Raw genomic sequence first — 18,830 nt, forward strand, 5'->3', positions numbered from 1 at the left:
GGAAATCCCTAATTATGAACATAAAATTGAAAACTTTACCTGTTTTCTTCTTTTTGTCAGAAGTAGCATCCGTAGCTAAGGTAGTAGAGGCGTTTTTATAAATATCATGACTGCACACTCCAGGATCTTCTTCATCAGAAGAAAAAGAAGATAAATGGTCCAAGTTTTTATGTTCATTATCAACTTTTTCCGATGGACTGTTACCCCCAGTTTCAGACACCAAAGATGTGGGTGTCGTAGAAGAAGTCTTTGGAGGCGGCGGGGGACACAGTGTGCGAACAGTCTGGGTCCCTGGTCGCCTAGTCCTGTTGGGCATTCGGACGGCAAGAGTGGAAAACTGCTGCTTGGGCCCGGATTTCAGAAAATCTAAGAAAGAGGCAATGAATCCTGTTTTGACTTCTGGCTGTCTCTCCTCTACTTCTTTGATTTTCTGTCTCATTTTTTCTTGGTGCTGATAACCATCGTGACAGCTTTCTGAGGAAGGAGGGGTGTAGGGCAAATACACATCTGCTCCCCTTGGATTTTGGCGTTTGCCCTGGGAGGTTCTTTTCGGCTGTTTCTGATTACTGTTGTCTTCCTCTTTCATTTGCCCCTTTCCGGGTTTTTTCTTCTGCAGGTGAAAATGCATCAAGTCTTGGTTTTCTTCTTCAATCTTGACACCGATGGGCTCCCCAGGTGGGGCTATGGCCAACAGTGCAAGTGCACTTCTGGCTGGGTTCACCGACCCAGTGCTGTCATCACCTGCTACGGTGAGCTCATTCTCTGACGCAGCACTCTCTCCACTTATACTCCTACTAGAAACAAACTCTTGGCTTCTGTTATTAGTTAACGTATTATCAATAGGAACTTCGCTATCCTCTTCGGATTCATGATTGGTAGCAGACTGTTTCTTGAATGAGCCAGAACTTTGCTCCTGGGCTTCATGACTTGGTCCGACCACTGGTGAAATTACTTTAGATGCTTTATTTTGAACAGTCTCAATATGCTGTTGATCGAGAGTCATTTTTGATTGGAGGGTGGGTACCGGTGAAAGGTTCACGGCGACCTGATTTCCATTTAAGGAAATATCATTTATATTCTGTGGCTTTCCTACCGCAGCTGTTACAGAGTTAAAATCCGAAGTCACATGCCCAACATCTAACGACGGCTGAAAATGAGATTTAGAATCACCATCTTCAACTGCTGGAATGGTTTCATTTGAAGTTGACTTGGAAAAATCAGAGGGAGTAACCCCGCAAGCTGCTGCTGTAGCTGCTAAGATATCATCTACATTTGATAAAATATTTCTCTCATCACTGAGAAGCATTGCCTCTGGGAAACATATTGATCCAAGAGAAACAAAATGATTCTTTGAATCATGTTGATTTGTTTCACTAAAATGGCCCTTTGTTGTTAGATGCTGTTGTAATGGTTTTGAAGACTCAGAGAGGTCCATTTTCATGATTTCAGAAGTTTGAGGATGGAGTTGCTGCTGAGAATGATCACCATTGCTCTGAATAATATGACCATCCATCTGAAGGAAAGGATGTACTATCTGTTGAGGACTCTGAACACGCTGTACTTGTAAAGATGCCTTTACTTGCCCTAAACCTGCCTGCAGTATTGACTGCTGAAGAATCTGTAGATCACAGGTAGAATCTAAAAGAACCTGTGTATTGGGAAGAGAAGCCTGATGGCCATGCCCTAAAGAATGATTTGGAATTTGAATCTGAGATGAAGCATTAATTATTTGATCATGTTGCTCCTGGACCTTGGCTTCATGTACCTTGTGTATAAGAGGATGTTGCTGGCTGAGGTCTTTAGCATTCAATCTTATTTGTGGAGTTTGCATTAAATTAGTTGCCTTCTTTATATCAAGGGCTGCTGCACTGACCTGGCCAATTTGTTGGGTAAGCTGTGTCACTGAACCAACTATGCTTTCTTCTTTTTTTGACCCTTGTAGGGCAATCCCAACAACCTGATCCTCAAGACGAGAATTACTTCGGATTACACTCTGAGAATATCTGTCCTCTGCCTTTGACACCTTGTAAGCTGATTCTTGAACATTAATTTCTCCATCAGATAGCCTTTGGGTCGATGACTCAAGAGATACTTGTGGCTGTAATACCTGTAACTCCTGCATTGGAAAATCCTCTTCTTGCTTTGAAGATGTATACACATTTGAGTCAAGTTTTCTTTCAGCATAAGACTTTGGATCAGGGGAAGGTATGTTGTTCTGTAATGTCTGACAGTGAGTGGAGGACGCAAAAGATGATGACTGGACAGCAGGCAAAAACTTTTGGGACTGGGGAGAGGATGACCCTTGAGTCTGAGCATTTTGGGAAGAGTGCATAGAAATATAATTCTGGGTTGGGCTAGAATCTGACAAATTTTGAGCCCGAGAGGTGGAAGAATAAGAAAGAGAAGGGGCTGTTAATGTTAGGGACTGCCCTGAAGCGTAGCTTTCTGAGGGACTAACAACTGACAACACTTGTGACTGAGATGAATAACTAACCTGTGTCTGGCTGACTGGTGACAAACCCTGAGAATGACTAGATGAATAACTTTGAGACTGACTAACTGAAGATAGATCTCTCGTTTGAGCAGGGTAGTTCTCACTTGTAACTGAAGATAATACTTCCTGTTGATTAGAAGAATAGTTAAGGGTCTGATTTTCCGAAGTTATAGTCTGAGATGATCCAGAAAAAGTCAATGTTTTATATAAGGATGGCAACTTCTCCACTTTGTTGGACCTATAAACCTGTGAATGAACAATAGATGGCACACTGTGTGGCTGTCCTAAACCGTAATTCTGGGACTGACTGACTGATAAAAGGCTTGGTAGCTGCGCTGTAGAATAAATCTGTGCTTGGCCCGATATTACTGAACTCTGATTATGTAAAGGTTTGGAATAGCTTAATGTTTGCACAGGAGGAATTATACTTTGAGGTTTGGGGGTCTTAGTTGATGTTAGTGGTTGTTTTGTAGAACAGCTTTTTCCTTTCGTAGAAGGAGGAAACCCTGATGATGGAATTGCAGATGAGTAAGACTGAGCAAGTTCCACTGACACCTGGGAGGTCTTCTGCTGTAGTCCTCCATTGCTCACCTGAGTAGAATCTCCAATTGGGCTACAGGATAAGGATGACTGTCTGCTTGTTTCCTGAAAATTAACGACACTTGCATTTGATAGATAGCTATGTAAGGAATGCTGTGAACCAGTCAGTTGTGCCTGAATAGACTGGGTACCTGAAGGCCGCTGATGGTGTTTAATAACACTACATTCTCGAAGAAGAGCTCTTTCAATGGCAGCAGTAGAACTAGTAAAGAGAGCTGAGCTGTAGGCTTGAGGAGTTTGCTGGGCTCCCCCAAGTGCTGAAGGCAACAAACTAAATTGAGGTTGTAAAAGATGGGGTGCAGACTCTTGAGCTGAGCGATATGTTGAAGACTGAGGTGGTATGCTGTTACTTAACGCAGAACTGCCCAGGCGCTCAAATGCCAAAGCAGTTGGAACAGTTCCCTGGGAAGTCTTGATTTGTAGCAAAGGGTCATGAGGATTTAAAATTCCATTTGATGTAGTGTTAAAAGATGAATCCTGAAGCACCAAAGGAGAGGTGGTAGCAAAGTTCCTATTGCTGAAGGTGGTGGGATGCTGATAAGCAGAGAGGGCAGAGGGTGGAAGTGTTCCAGTGGTTGGCAAAGATCCAGTAACAAACAGCTCAGTTGCTGCTGAGGAATGCATACCTAGGAAGAGAAGACACAAAAAAACTTTACGCAATTATAACACAAATACACACACACACACACACACACACACGCACAGAGTCTTCACAGTAGAGATTTACATAATCCATTAAAGATTAGAGATTTTTTAAAAATTTTATTTTACTTTTTATAAACATATATTTTTATCCCCAGGGGTACAGGTCTGTGAATTGCCAGGTTTACACACTTCACAGCACTCACCATAGCACATACCCTCCCCAATGTCCATAACCCCACCCCCCCACCCCCCTCCCCCCATCAACCCTCAGTTTGTTTTGTGAGATTAAGAGTCACTTATGGTTTGTCTCCCTCCCAATCCCATCTTGTTTCATTTACTCTTCTCCTACCCCCTTAACCCCCCATGTTGCAAAAGATTAGAGATTTTTTTTTTTTTTTAAGAATTTACCTATTCATTTGACAGAGAGAGATCACAAGTAGGCAGAGAGGCAGGCAGAGAGAGAGAGAGAGAGGAGGAAGCAGGCTCCCTGCCTAGCAGAGAGCCCGATGCGGGACTCGATCCCAGGACCCTGAGATCATGACCTGAGCCGAAGGCAGAGGCTTAACCCACTGAGCCACCCAGGCGCCCAAGATTAGAGATTTTAACACATTAAAATCTCTAAGACTCTCTCTCTCTGTCAAATAAATAAATAAAATCTTTAAAAAAAAATCTCTAAAACTGAAAAGCCTGACAAATTAGTTCTGCATGTATACCTCAAAAATTTTATTTCAAAAACAGCTAGTTTTCTTTCTTTTTTTTTTAAAGATTTTATTTATTTATTTGTCAGAGAGAGAGAGAGAGAGCAAGCACAGGCAGACAGAGTGGCAGGCAGAGGCAGAGGGAGAAGCAGGCTCCCCACAGAACAAGGAGCCCGATGTGGGACTCGATCCCAGGACGCTGGGATCATGACCTGAGCCGAAGGCAGCTGCTTAACCAACTGAGCCACCCAGGCGTCCCGCTAGTTTTCTTTTTTTATTTTTATTTTTGAGAGAGAGAGAGAGAGAGAGAGAGAGAGAGAGTGTGTGTGTGTGTGTGTGTGTGCGCGCGCGCGCGGGCGTGCAAGAGAGAGGGGCACACGGGGAGAGAATCTCTCTCTTTCTCTTTTTTTTTTTAAGATTTATTTATTTTAGAGGCGCCTGGGTGGCTCAGTCATTAAGCATCTGCCTTCAGCTCAGGTCATAGTCCCAGGGTCCTGGGAACAAGCCCTGCTTCCAGCTCCCTGTTTCTCCCTCTCCCACTCCTCCTGCTTGAGTTCCCTCTCTTGCTCGCTCTCTCTCTCTCTGTCAAATAAATAAATAAATAAATAAATAAATAAATAAATAAATACCCTTAAAAAAAAAAAAAAGGATTTATTTATTTGAGAGAGAAACCGTGCAAGTGCAGGGGGGGAGGGCCAGAGGGAGAGAGCCCCAAGCAGACTCTATCATAAGCATGGAATACAAACGTGGGACTCAATCTCATGACCCTGAAATCACAACCTGAGCAGAAACCAAGAGTTGGTTGCTTAACTGACTGAGCCACCCACTTGCTCAAAACAGGTAGCTTTTTTTTTTTTTAAAGATTTTATTTATTTATTTGACAGACAGAGATCACAAGTAGGCAGAGAGGCAGGCAGAGAGAGACAGAGGAGGAAGCAGGCTCCCTGCTGAGCAGAGAGCTCGACGCGAGGCTCAATCCCAGGACCCCGGGATCATGACCTGAGCCAAAGGCAGAGGCTTTAACCCACTGAGCCACCCAGGCGCCCCAAAACAGGTAGCTTTCTTAAAGCAAAAACAAAATTACAAAGGTATTAGCAATTCCTATCTATAGTTGTTCTATAAATGAGTTTATATGTTAGATAAGGTCATCTGAAAATTAAGAAAACAATAAAAATGTACATAATCTCTAATGATTAATTTACCTTAAAATCTCAATGCAATAGCAATAGACAAGCTGAAATGTCCATAATATTAAAATTAAAACCCAAACTGCTTGAGGCGCCTGGGTGGCTCAGTGGGTTAAGCCTCTGCCTTTGGCTCAGGTCATGATCTCAAGGTCCTGGGATTGAGCCCTGCATCGGGCTCCCCGCTCAGCGGGAAGCCTGCTTCCCCCTCCCTACATGTGATCTCTTTATGTCAAATAAATAAATAAAATCTTAAAAAAAAAACCCCAACATCAAACAAACCCAAACTGCTTACATTTAACATGATAAATAAATCTAAAAATTAAGTGAGGTGAACACTGTGAAATTTCTTTTATCAAAATATATACATTTTGGGGGCCCCAGGTGGCTCAGCTGGTTAGGCGTCCAACTTGATTTTGGCTCAGGTTGTGACCTCGGGGTCGTGGAACTGAGCCTTGCGACGGGCTCCTTGATCAGAAGTAAGTCTGCTGGATATTCTCTCTTGCCCGCTTTCTCTGCCTCCCTCCTCAACTCCATGCACTCTCTCTCTAATAAATAAAACTCTTAAATGCACACACACACACACACACACACACACACACACTTAAAAATATCTTGGATTTCAAGTTTTGACTTCCTAGGAACAAATTCCAATGATAACAGATGTACGCTTATCATAAAAGGCTGATCAGAAATTAGTTTTGTCAAGAAGAGATTTATTAACATTTCAGGAAAGCATTTTAGCCACATGTAGCAAAAGTTAACATTTACCCTTATGATCTAAAAGTTCTACTTCTAGGGTGCCTGGGTGGCTCAGTGGGTTAAGCCGCTGCCTTCGGCTCGGGTCATGATCTCAGGGTCCTGGGATCGAGTCCCGCATTGGGCTCTTTGCTCAGCAGGGAGCCTGCTTCCCTCTCTCCCTCTCCGCCTGCCTCCTTGTCTACTTGTGATCTCTCTCCGTCCAATAAATAAATAAAATCTTTTAAAAAAAAAAATAAATAAATAAAAGTTCTACTTCTAGAAATTTATTCTGTGGAAATAAGTGGACACAAAGATATTTGTACACACAAATACTCTTTATAGTTATTGTGTGTGCTAATATGTAGAAACCCATATGTCCATCAGCACAAGACTGATCAAATAATTATGGCATAACTGATTAATACTATTGCTACAAATACTGATTAAATGGATATGTATATTTGAATATACAGATATCAAAGAAGAATAAATACCAACTGCTAACTCTTCTCTACAAAAGTGGAACTATTATAAGGAACTATCACCTTCCCTTTCATAGGCCTTTTTATTGCTTACATGTTTTTTTAGTGAACTGTCATTAAAATCTTTTTATTTAGAAAAATAGGGGAAAAAAAGATTCTCTGGCCCTTTCAAAAACCTTCTTCTCTCACTTCTTCCCATTAAATGTCAAAAAAGTATTAGTACTATGAAGACAGAAAATAATATAGTTAAGCTTCAAATAATGAATAACATTTAAAATATATGTTTAAAATAATATTATCAGGGGGACACCTGGGTGGCTCAGTTGGTTAAGCAGCTGCCTTCGGCTCAGGTCATGATCCCAGCGTCCTGGGATCAAGTCCCACATCGGGCTCCCTGTTCAGCAGGGAGCCTGCTTCTCCCTCTGCCTCTGCCTGCCATTCTGTCTGCCTGTGCTCACTCTCTCTCTCTCTGACAAATAAATAAAATCTTAATAATAATAATAATAATAATAATATTATCAGGATGTCTGGGTGGCTCAGGGAGTTAAAGCCTCTGCCTTCAGCTCAGGTCATGATCTCAGGATCCTGGGATCGAGTCCTGCATTGGGAATCTCTGCTCAGTGGGGAGCCTTCTCTGCCTGCCTCTCTGCCTGCTTGTGATCTCGGTCTGTCAAATAAATAAAATCTTTAAAATAAAATAAAATGAAATAAAATAAAATAATATCATCATAGAAATTGGAGTAGAAAATCTAACTAAATATATATAATGTGCAATTATTCCAGGAAGCAAAAAATGAAACTACTTTGTTTTATAATATTCTCTTTTATGTCACACTAAAACATTAATGATCTCCTTGGAAGCAGGAAAAAACATTGCTAAGGCATACCAAAAAGCTCTATTAATGGAATTTAGAACAATGATAAAGTATTATTTCCTATCACTAAAACTTTAAAATAGCTCCTCAAATATGCTATGATATTTCTCATTCTTTGAAAAAAGTAAAAACATATACAAATAATTTTGGGGGAGAAATAGTTGAAAAATGGAATGTATATATAAATAGGGAAAATACAATAATATCAGCCTATAATGGCCTTTACTAAATAGTGACATTATCTGTTCAATTCTGGATAACTTTATATAACTTTAATGATGAAATCAGTCCCAAGATTGTTTTTTACTATACTTCCTACTCAGCCTGAAGTCACAAAGATAAATGAATTTGTTCACCAAAAAACCAAAGAAGATGAACATGTGAGGTGATAGTTGTGTTAATTCAGATGGAGGCGGATTTCTTTCACAATGTAATGCATAGCAAATCACCACAATGCACACTTTAAACATCTTACAATTTTCTATGTCAATTAGACCTCAATAGAGCTGAAATGGAAAAATAAAAGAAACTGAATGCTTGCTTCTAGTAAGTAGCCAAGTAACCACTTAAATGACCAGATAAGAACTTCATATCTAGGGTTTATATTTAATTATTACCTTCTTCAACTTGTTAGTTTTCATCAGAGTGATAAACTGGAATTCTGTCCAATGTAAAATTGTGACAAATTCTAGGTTTTGAAGTTCACTTCTCAGCCACTATACAGTGACAAGGCCATAAGAAGTGTATTTTTATCAGTATTTCTTCTGGATTTAAAAATTCTGAAAACAAAGAATTACCTGTCTGCCAGGATGGAGCCCTGAATTGTGGTAAAAGAGTAGTTCCTGAAGAAGCAGCCTGAGCAGTTCGGGATTCAACAGCAGAGAGAAAATTCATCACTGAAGATTCTTTAGTGTTAGTGCTGGCACTGTTCACACTAGTATCAAATATTCCAGAAAGACCTACATTTGAAGATAAAACATATCATCAAGTAAAAATATATATTAATATCAAATTATTATTTCTTATTTTAAAAAGAATTGCAGAAATCTGAGGCCAAAAGCTCCTTAACCCTAAACTGTTTTGAAATAGCAAACAGATACTAGTTTGACCAAGTACAGTCATAATTTAAAATCCACAGAGATCTAAGAAAAAAGATCTCCCCACCAATTATATAGATACTCTCTATCAGTAAAAGACAAAGCTTTTGATTTCATTTTCATTTTCACTTTTCCCACGGCTCCGTTATGTCCTGCTCACATTCCTAACCCAATATGTGAAAACTGATTTTTCTTCTTAATCACTAAATGTAGCCAGATTCATTTTAGGAGAGCATTTTTACCAGTTGGCTGAGGTGTGGTAGCATATCCAGGAAGCTGATGAGGGGTCGCAAAAGTCTGTCTCTGAAGGAGATCTGCTTCAGAGTGTGAGGGATGTCCTTCTTCATAGCTTAAACTAAAGGATAACAAAAAACAAGTGACTGAAAACACAGAGCTCGAACAACAGTATCAAAATATCTGTAGGAGAGCAATTATCAAAAGTAGTGGAAGACTTTGACTAAATTCCTGACCTACACATCAATAGAGCAAACAGAGTCTGACAACACTGTCAAAATGAGGAAAATATATTGACATATACTAGGAAGAGAAATGATGCATAGTATTTTCCTCAATTCAACTTTACTTCCTTTAACTGGGAGAGCAGTGACAGGGTATAGCGTGAAGAGCAGTATCGTGGAAAACAGGATAGCTGAGTTCATTGTCAGAGCTCTACCACGGGCTTCTGGTGTGATTTCAGTAAGAGATTTAATTAATGACAGACTAAATTTCTTATTTGTGTGAATGAAGGACTAGACAAGATAATCTCTTAAGTCCCTCTAATTCTAACATTCTATGGAGTATCAGATAACTTGAATTAATTGATAATTAAAATAACTCACCTAGAAAATTCAAACTTGGACATTTTGAGAGTAATTTAAAACAAGGTATTTTTTCTGCCCTTGATATTTACTTTGAATATTTTAAACCCAGAGAAAAATTGAAATAGTCTTACATCATTACTTAAGGCTCAATAATCTTAATTAACATTGTGTTATCTGCGTTTTACTTTTCTTTATAAACAGATATAAACACACACTTCTTTTTTATTAAACCATTTGAAAATAACTTGCAGACATGACACTGCATCTTTAAATACTTCAGCTGTATCTCTTAGGAATTAAGCATTCTTCTATATAGCCAATAATCATTAATAGACATGAGGTCATATTCCAATTTCCCAATTGTTGCCAAAATGTGTGGGATTTTAAAGCTCCTTCTATGCAGAATCCAATAAAAATTCAAGAACTGCACTTGGTTATGTCTCTAAATTGAGAAGTGCCTCTATTCCCAGGTCCCTTTTGTCTTGATTTCATGGCACAGACTTGTTGTTGTTGAAGAATCTAAGTTAGTTGGATGTAGACTATCCCAAATTCTGGGTCTGTCTGACTGATTCCTCATTAGAAGTACACGAGTGAGATTTTATACTTCTCACTGTACCATGTGAAGATGCACACATCTGTCTGTCTGTCTCATGACTGGTGATGCTAAACTTGAAGGGGATAAGGCACATCTGTCAGATCGCTCCATGTTGTTATTCTTTATCCTTTGAAATGCAATTGTGAGGTGTTACTTTAAGACTGTAAATATCTTATGCCCAACAGCCAAAGGTTTCAGACATCTTCTACTAATTACCACACTGGAGACTGGAAATGGTAGCTTTCTAATTACATCATTCTTTTAATATTTAAAAGGTAGTCTTCGTCTATAAAATAAGAATGAGCTTTCTCCCTCTTCTCCCTCTCATATACATGATACATACACATAAATTTTCATATTTTTCAAAAATGCATAGATCTTACACTTCATAAATACACCACTGCAGACTTGAAAACTGACATAGAGTTCACATATAATATTAGTTTCAAGTATACAACATAATGTTTCAACAATTAAACACATTATGAAATGCCTACCATGACACATGTAGTTACCTTCTGTCACCATACAATGTTATTACAGTATTATTGACTATATTCCCTGCTAGGAACATTTATATACAAGTCTTCCATGGACGTATGTTTTCATTTCTCTTAAGTTAAATATCTAGAAGTGGGATTACAGGGTCATAAAATAGGTGCATGTACCATTTTACATTACCATCAATAATGAATCAACATTTCATTTTTGCTTTACATCCTTCTTGTGACATGTTTTCAGTCTTCCTTTTTAAAGAAGATTTATTCATTTATTTGAAAGAGAGAAAGAGATACTGAGTAGGAGGGCAGAGAGAGGGAGAATCTCAAGCTGACTCTGCACTCAGCGTGGAGCCCGACACAGGGTTCAATCCCACGACCCTGAGATCACGATCTGAGCCAACACCAAGAGTCAGCCACTTAACTGACTGCGCCACCCAGGTGCCCCATCAGTCTTTAATTTTAGTGATTCTAGGTAGATATAGTGGTATCTCACCGTGGTTTAATTTGCATGTTTTTATCTGCCAACAGGCTATTCTTTCAGCTCCTCTGGTGAAGTTTGCCAATTTTTTGCCTTTAAAAAAAGCAGGTTTAATTAGCTCTCCTATTGGATTGTAATAGTTTTTCTTATATTCTGGATCCATATTTTTTGTTAGATATATGTACTATGAATGTTTTCTTCCAATCTAGTGGGTTGCTTTTTTGTTTTTTAGTATCTTCAAATAAAAAGCTTTCATCATCAAAAATAAAAAGCTTTTGTGGTGCCTGGGTGGCTCAGTGGATTGAGCCACCGCCTCGGCTCAGGTCGTGGTCTTGGGGTCCTGGGATTGAGCCCCGCATCTGCCTCAGCATCCCTGCTGAGCAGAGAGCCTGCTTCCCTCTCTCTCTCTGCCTAACTCTCTGCCTACTTGTGATCTCTCTCTGTCAAATAAATAAATAAAATCTTAAAAAAAAAAAGTTTTTATTGCGGTAAGAGCATTTAAGATGAGATCTCCCCACTTAACAAAGCATGGGATACATTACTGTGTCACAGGCAAGATGTCCTACAGCCTATCTCTAGAGCTTATTCATGTTAAATAACTGAAACTTTGTATCCTTTGAGCAACTCCCCATCTCCCCCTTCCCCTAGCCTCTGGACCACCATCCCGCTCTCTGCTTCTGAGTTTGACTAACAAGGTTTTAATTTTTGATCAACCTGATTATATTTTTTCCTATAAAGTCAGTACTTTTATTTATTTATTTATTTATTTTTTAAAAAGATTTTATTTATTTATTTGACAGAGATCACAAGTAGGCAGAGAGGCCGGCCGAGAGAGAAGGAAGCAGGCTCCCAGCTGAGCAGAGAGCCTGATGTGGGGCTCGATCCCAGGACCCTGGGATCATGACCTGAGCTGAAGGCAGAGGATTTAACCCACTGAGCCACCCAGGCACCCCAAGATTCATTTTTTAAACTTCAAAAATTAAGGCATAATTTGTATACAATAAAATTCACTGTCTCTACTTTGGCCAAGTACATAAACACTGCAAAAACTAAGGGAGAGAACAGTCCCATCATTACAAAAGATTCCCCCCATGTCCCTCGGTAGTGAACTCTTCCTACCATCTCCCAAGAATCTATTCTCTGTCCTTACAGTTTTGCCTTTTCCAAAATGTCAAATGAATATAATCATTTAATATGTAGCCTTTTGTGTCTGGCTACTTTCAATAAGCTTAATGTTTGAGATTCATCCATTTTTTATTTATATCAGTAATTACATTTTATAGCTGAGCAGCATTCTGTTATATGGACGCATCAGAGGTTAGTGCTTGTTTTAAATCCATTAACAGTTTAAGGGTCTTTGGGTTCTTTCCTGTTTTTTAGCAATTATGAATAAAGGTGCCATACACTTGTGCATAAGGTTCTGTATGAAGACAAGGTTTCATTTCACTTGACTAAATATATGGGGGGGATGGCTGAGTTACTTGGTAATGTTGAACTTTAGAGAAACTGCCTATTTTCCAAAGTGGCTATCCCTTTTGCATTCACCCAATAATGCATGTGTGGTCTAGTGACTGCATCCTCACTGGCACTAAGTATTTCCAATTTGTAAGTTCTTTCTTTCCTTTTTAAAATTTTTAACCACTCTAATTAGTGTGCAGTGGTATCTCGTGTTTTTTTCCAACATTTATTTGAGGGGGGGAGGGGCAGAGAGCGAGCGAGAGAGAGAATCCTAGGTAGACTCCATGCTGAATGCAGGGCTCCATGGCTCAATCTCACAACCCTGAGATCATGACCTGAGCCAAAACCAAGAGTCAGCTGCTCAACGGGCTGTGCCCCCCAGGTGCCTCCTTCACTGTGGTTTTAATCTGGATTTCCTTAAGAAATAACAATGACGAGCATCATTTGCTTATCTACCATGCAGAAATCTTCTTTGGTGACATACTCAAATCTTTCGCCCATTTTGGGGGGGAGTGTATTAGTTTCCTTATTATTGAGTTTTAGGTTTTGCCTATATATTCTAGAATCAAATCTGTGTGAAATGTATGTTTTGCAAATATTTTCTCCCACTCTGTGGCTTTTATCCTTATAACAATGTAGTTAGGGGCACCTGGGTGGCTCAGTGGGTTAAAGCCTCTGCCTTTGGCTCAGGTCATGATCTCAGGGTCCTGGGATCGAGCCCCGCATTGGGCTCTCTGCTCAGTGGGGAGCCTGCTTCCCTTCCTCTCTCTCTGCCTACATGTGATCTCTGTCTGTTAAATAAATAAATAAAATCTTAAAAAAAAAATGTAGTTAGGGGCACCTGGGTGGCTCAGTGGGTTAAAGCCTCTGCCTTCGGCTCAGGTCATGATCCCAGGGTCCTGGGATCGAGCCCCACATCGGGCTCTCTGCTCCGCGGGGAGCCTGCTTCCTCTTCTCTCTCTGCCTGCCTCTGTGCCTACTTGTGATCTCTGTCAAATAAATAAATAAATAAAATTTAAAAAAAAATGTAGTTAGAAGAACAGAACCATTTTTTAAAAGATTTTATTTTTAAGTAACCTCTACACCTAACCGGGGACTCCAAGTTACAACCCCAAAATCAAAAGTCGCATGCTCCACTGACTGAGCCAGCCAGGCACCCCTATGAATTGTATTTTTGCTGTTGTTGGTGAGAGAGCTTTGCCTACTCTAACAGCTCAAAGATTTTTCTCTTCTGATTCCTTCTGGAAGTTTTAGAGTATTACTTTTTCCATTTAGGTCTATGATTCATTTGGAATTAATTTTTTGTACATGGTGTCTGGTAAGGCTTGGGATTCATTTTTAAAAATTTGGGTATGCAATTGTCCCAGTACTATATTTTGAAAAAACGATTTTTTACCTATAAAATTGCCATGGCATCTTTTAAAAAAATCAACTAGCCATATATTTGTGGTTCCCTTAACTACTTTGCTACATTAATACGTCTGTTCTTAGGCCAGTAACACACAGCCTGATAAATGACTCATTCAGGTTGTACAAAACTTCCAATTTTGTTCTTCAAAATTATTTTGGCTATGCCAGGTATTCTCATACAAATTTTACAGACAGCTTGTCAATTTCTACAAAAAACATTGCACTGAATCTATACATCAATTTAGGGAAAACTACCACTTTTAAAGTACTGAGTGTTCTAATCCATGAGTATGTCTATTTATTTAGGTCTTTAATTTCTCTCAGCAGTCTTTTGTAAAGTTTAGTGCATTATCTTGCTAGTATTTTGTTAAATTTATCCCTAAGTTTCTCATTTTTCTTATTTTGTTCTAAATGTTGTTTTAATTACAGCTTTATTGATATGTAATTCACATACCTTAAAGGTCATCCTTTTAAAGTGTACAGATCAGTGCATTTTTAGAATAGTCAGAGTTATGCAACCAGAACCGTAAATTAATTTTAGAACATTCTCACTGCCTCAAAAATAAAACTGTACCCATTAATATCACTCTGCATAGCCCCCTCCATCCAGCCCCAGGCAATCACTAATCTACTTTCTGTCTCTGTATTTGCTGACTCAAAATATTTCACAAAAATGGAATCATATTATGTGAGCCTTTTGTGACTTTGTTCACTTAGTTTAACATTTGCAAGGTTCATCCATGTTACAAAACGGATATAACAGTACTTCATTCCATCTTATGGCTGCACAATATCCCACTGTATAGATATACATACATTTTGTTTAGCCATTTATAAGTTGATGGACATTTGGGTTGTTTCCACTGTTTGGTTATTACGAATTATGCCTCTAGAACATAAGTGAACAAGTTTTCTGTGGATGTACGTTGTCTCTTGGGTAGATACCTAGGAGTGTAATTCTTTATCATATGACAACTCAAACTTGTTCAACATTTTGAAGAATGGTCAACAAAATGACTGTACCATTTTACATTCCCACATGCAATGGTTAAGGATTTCAATTTCCCAACAACTTTACTCATACTTCTTACAGCCTGTGTTTTCATTATAAACAGCCATCCTAGTAGGTATGAAATGGTACCTCATTTTGGCTTTGATTTGCATTTACCTAATGATGTTGAACATCTTTTTTTTTTTTTTTTTTTTTAATTTATTTGTTTGCGGGGGTGCCTGGGTGGTTTAGTTGGTTAAGAATCTATCTTTGGCTCAGATCATGATCCCAAGGTCCTGCTATCAAGTCCCCCATCAGCCTTCCTGCTCAGCGGGGAGCCTGCTTCTCCTCTCCGTCTGCCTGCCACTCCCTGCTTATACACTCTCTCTGTCAAATAAATACAATCTTAAAAAAAAAAAAAAAAGATTTATTTAATTGAGAGAGAGAGAACATGCAAGGGACAGGAGAAGAAAATCCTCAAGCAGACCCCTGCCAAATAGGGAGCCCAATGGAGGGCTCAATACCATGACCCCGAGATCATGACCTGAGCGAAATAAACAGTTGGGACACCTGAACCGACTGAGCCACCCAGACACCCCCATTTTGAATTAATTGTACATAGTGTAAGGCAGGAGTCTAACTTTATTCTTTTGCTACTCATTTTGAATATAAATTTGAAATTCTTTAATAAAAAACCAAACACCCAGATGTTGCTTTTAAAATATTTCTATCAGGCTCTCTGCTCAGCAGGAAGCCTGCTTCCTCCTCTCTCTCTGCTTGCTTCTCTGCCTACTTGTGATCTCTGTCTGTCAAATAAATAAATAAAATCTTTAAAAATATATATATTCCTACCATTTTATCTACTTTTCAAATAATCATAGCAATCATGCTTTATATTAAAACATTTTAGGGGTGCCTGTGTGGCTCAGGTGGGTTAAGCATCTGCCTTTGGCTCAGGTTGTGATCCAGGGGTCCTGGGATAGAGCCCTGTGTTGGGCTTTGGGCTCAGCAGGTAGTCTGCCTCTCCCTCTCCCTCTGCCCCTCCCCGTTTGTGTGCTCTTTCTCTGAAACAAATAAAATCTTTTTAAAAGTTTAAAAAGTAAAACAATCCACACACATATATTTCCCTGTTTTGTCAGCTGACAGACCTTGAAATAAAGACTCCCCAGATGCCAAGAGCATACTTCTTCCCCAGATAAGGATTCCTAATACCATACTTCAAGAAAAAGGAAGCAGTGCTCCTTGAAGAAATAGGTCATTCTAGTACTGGGACAGGAAATATAGAAGAAATGAATCTGGAGCATCCTATAGTACCAGAAAGTAAGGAAGTGCTCGGGGGGGGGGGGGAAGACAGACAGACAGATGGGGGAAAACCCCTACATTTACAAGGACATGTCAAGGAGTAAAAAAGAAAGAAAGAAAGAAATAAAAATAACAATGGCATGTCGAGGGGACAGAGAAGCCAACTGGAAGGGCTCCTAACGGCCAAAGCTGGAAAATTTTAACCCTTATAAAAATCTGATAGTCACTGGTTTGTTGACATTATCAAAAAAAAAAATTTTTTTGGGGGGGCGCCTGGGTGGCTCAGTGGGTTGAGCCTCTGCCTTTGGCTCGGGTCATGGTCTCAGGGTCCTGGGATCGAGCCCCACATCGGGCTCTCTGCTCTGCAGGGAGCCTGCTTCCTCCTCTCTCTCTCTCTGCTTGCCTCTCTGCCTACTTGTGATTTCTCTCTGTCAAAAAAATAAATAAAATCTTAAAAAAAAAAAAAAATTTTTTTTAAAGTTTACTTTATGGTTTTGGGGGGTTTTGTTTGCTTGTTTGTTTATTTAATACTAATCTCTATACCCAATATAGGGCCTAGAACTCACGACCACAAGATTAAGAGTCACTTGCTTGGGTGCCTGAGTAGCTCAGTCGGTTGAGTGTCCAAGTCCTGATTTTGGCTCAAGTCATGGCCTCAGGGTCCAGGATTGAGCCCAGTGGTGTACTCTGTGCCTTGGCAGGGAGTCTGCTTGTGGAGTCTCTCCCTTTGCCCCTCCCCCACTCATGTTCACACTCTCAAAAATGAATAATCTTAAAAAAAAAAAAAAAATCACACACTCTTCCAACTGAGCCAGCCAGGTGCCATGACATTGTTTATGTTTTTAAACAAAAGCCAAATTTTTAAAGTTTATTTATTTTTTTAAAAAGATCTTATTTATTTATTTATTTGACAGAGAGAGAGAGAGAGAGAGAGAGACAGGGAGAAAGGGAACACAAGCAGGGGGAGTGGAAGAGGGAGAAGCAGGCCCCTCGCCGAGCAGGGAGTCTGACGCGGGGCTCAATCCCAGGAAGTCAGGACCATGACCTGAGCCAAAGGCAGAGCCCAACGACTGAGCCACCCAGGCACCCCAGATTTTTTAAGTTTAAAAAAAATTTTTTGAGATTTTAAAAGTAATCTCTATGCCTACTGTGGGGCTTGAATTCATGACTCTAACTCCAAGATCAAGAGTCACATGCTCTACTGACTCAACCAGCCAGAGCCCCACAAAAGCCAACTTAAAAAAAAAAGAAAAAAAAAAAAGAAAAAAAAAAAGAAAAAAAAAAAAAAAAGATCAACCTGGAAAAAAAAAAAAATCAAAACATGGTCAACAAATTCCCATATTTGGGCCAATGTAAGATCTCCTTTGAATAAATGTTCATTTATTTAATATAGGACCTACCCTGCTATAATCTATCCTAGCCCCCAAAGTCCTGGATGGGTGGTAGGGAGAAGGACAGAGAACTTATACTATCCCCATAACATACTCCAAAAATTACAGGAGCTAAAGGCCTAGAGAAGAGGAAGGAGCCAAGAGATAAGAGTCACAATTGTTTTAATCTTCATATTCCCAGCCTAGCATAAAACTGTAATCCTCTATCCCCTCTCCACACACTCAAAGTAGCGTAGATTCTATACTGAAGATAAGAAGGATCAGGATTTTGCAGGGGGTAGTATTATCTTCCTTCAGTTGCTGTCACTTAAATGCCAAATTAAAAAACAGATATTTTCCTAAAAATTAAAATGAACCAAAAGATTAATTATTCAGTTACTACCCTCTACCTTAAGTCTGAACAATTTCTCCCTAAGCTTCTTAATTTAATTTTAATTTTTGTTTATTTTTTTTAAAGGGGGAGAGAGACAGAGAGAGGAGGGGGGAAGAGGTAGAGGGAGAGACAATCTCAAGTAGGCTCCAGTCCCACGCAGGCCTCCATCTTGTGACCCTGAGACCATGACCCAAGCCAAAATCAGGAGTCAGACGCTTAACTGACTACGCCACCATGTGCCCCTACACTTCTTAATTTTAATCTAATATGTTTAGCAAAGAAAATTAAGGTTTTTTTTTAATTAAAAAAAAAAAGATTTTTATTTATTTATTTGACAGACAAAGATCACAAGTAGGCAGAGAGGCAGGCAGAGAGAGAGGAGGAAACCGGTTCCCCGCGAGCAGGGAGCCCGATGCGGAGCTCAATCCCAGGACCCCGGGATCATGACCTGAGCTGAAGGCAGAGGCCTTACTCCACTGAGCCACCCAGGTGCCCCAGAAAATTAAGTTTTAAGGCAAATGAGAAACCGGAGACAAAAAAATCTCACCGAAATTGGTTTGTGCAGTGATGGTCTACGATCATAAGAAAAAAAATGTTTTTGAATATATTACTGAGAATAAGCTATCTTATGGTTTATATCCTGATAGTCATAACATACAAATCTACTCCTTGGGTAGCATACTCTATGTCCATAG

General features: G+C 39.5%; 1 protein-coding gene across 5 annotated transcripts in view; it reads right to left on the bottom strand.

The window, feature by feature from the left end:
• The window catches only part of LOC111149759 (glutamine and serine rich 1), a 77,399-nt gene that overhangs the window by 37,029 nt on the left and 21,540 nt on the right, over positions 1-18,830 (bottom strand). For 4 of the 5 annotated variants that reach the window (XM_022507012.1, XM_022507010.1, XM_022507013.1 and 1 more), the window contains exons 1-3: positions 9,059-9,251; positions 8,517-8,678; positions 40-3,720 (exon numbers count right to left, since the gene is read on the bottom strand). In XM_022507012.1, coding sequence (XP_022362720.1) covers positions 40-3,720; positions 8,517-8,613 — 3,778 coding nt within the window. In that variant the 5' untranslated portion in view covers positions 8,614-8,678; positions 9,059-9,251. Of the gene's footprint in view, positions 1-39; positions 3,721-8,516; positions 8,679-9,058; positions 9,252-18,830 lie in introns of those variants that run through there. The other variant, XM_022507011.1, reaches the window with a different exon arrangement.

This window comes from Enhydra lutris, unplaced genomic scaffold, assembly GCF_002288905.1.
Source record: "Enhydra lutris kenyoni isolate GAN:26980312 unplaced genomic scaffold, ASM228890v2 scaffoldscaffold22, whole genome shotgun sequence".
Lineage (NCBI taxonomy): Eukaryota > Metazoa > Chordata > Mammalia > Carnivora > Mustelidae > Enhydra > Enhydra lutris.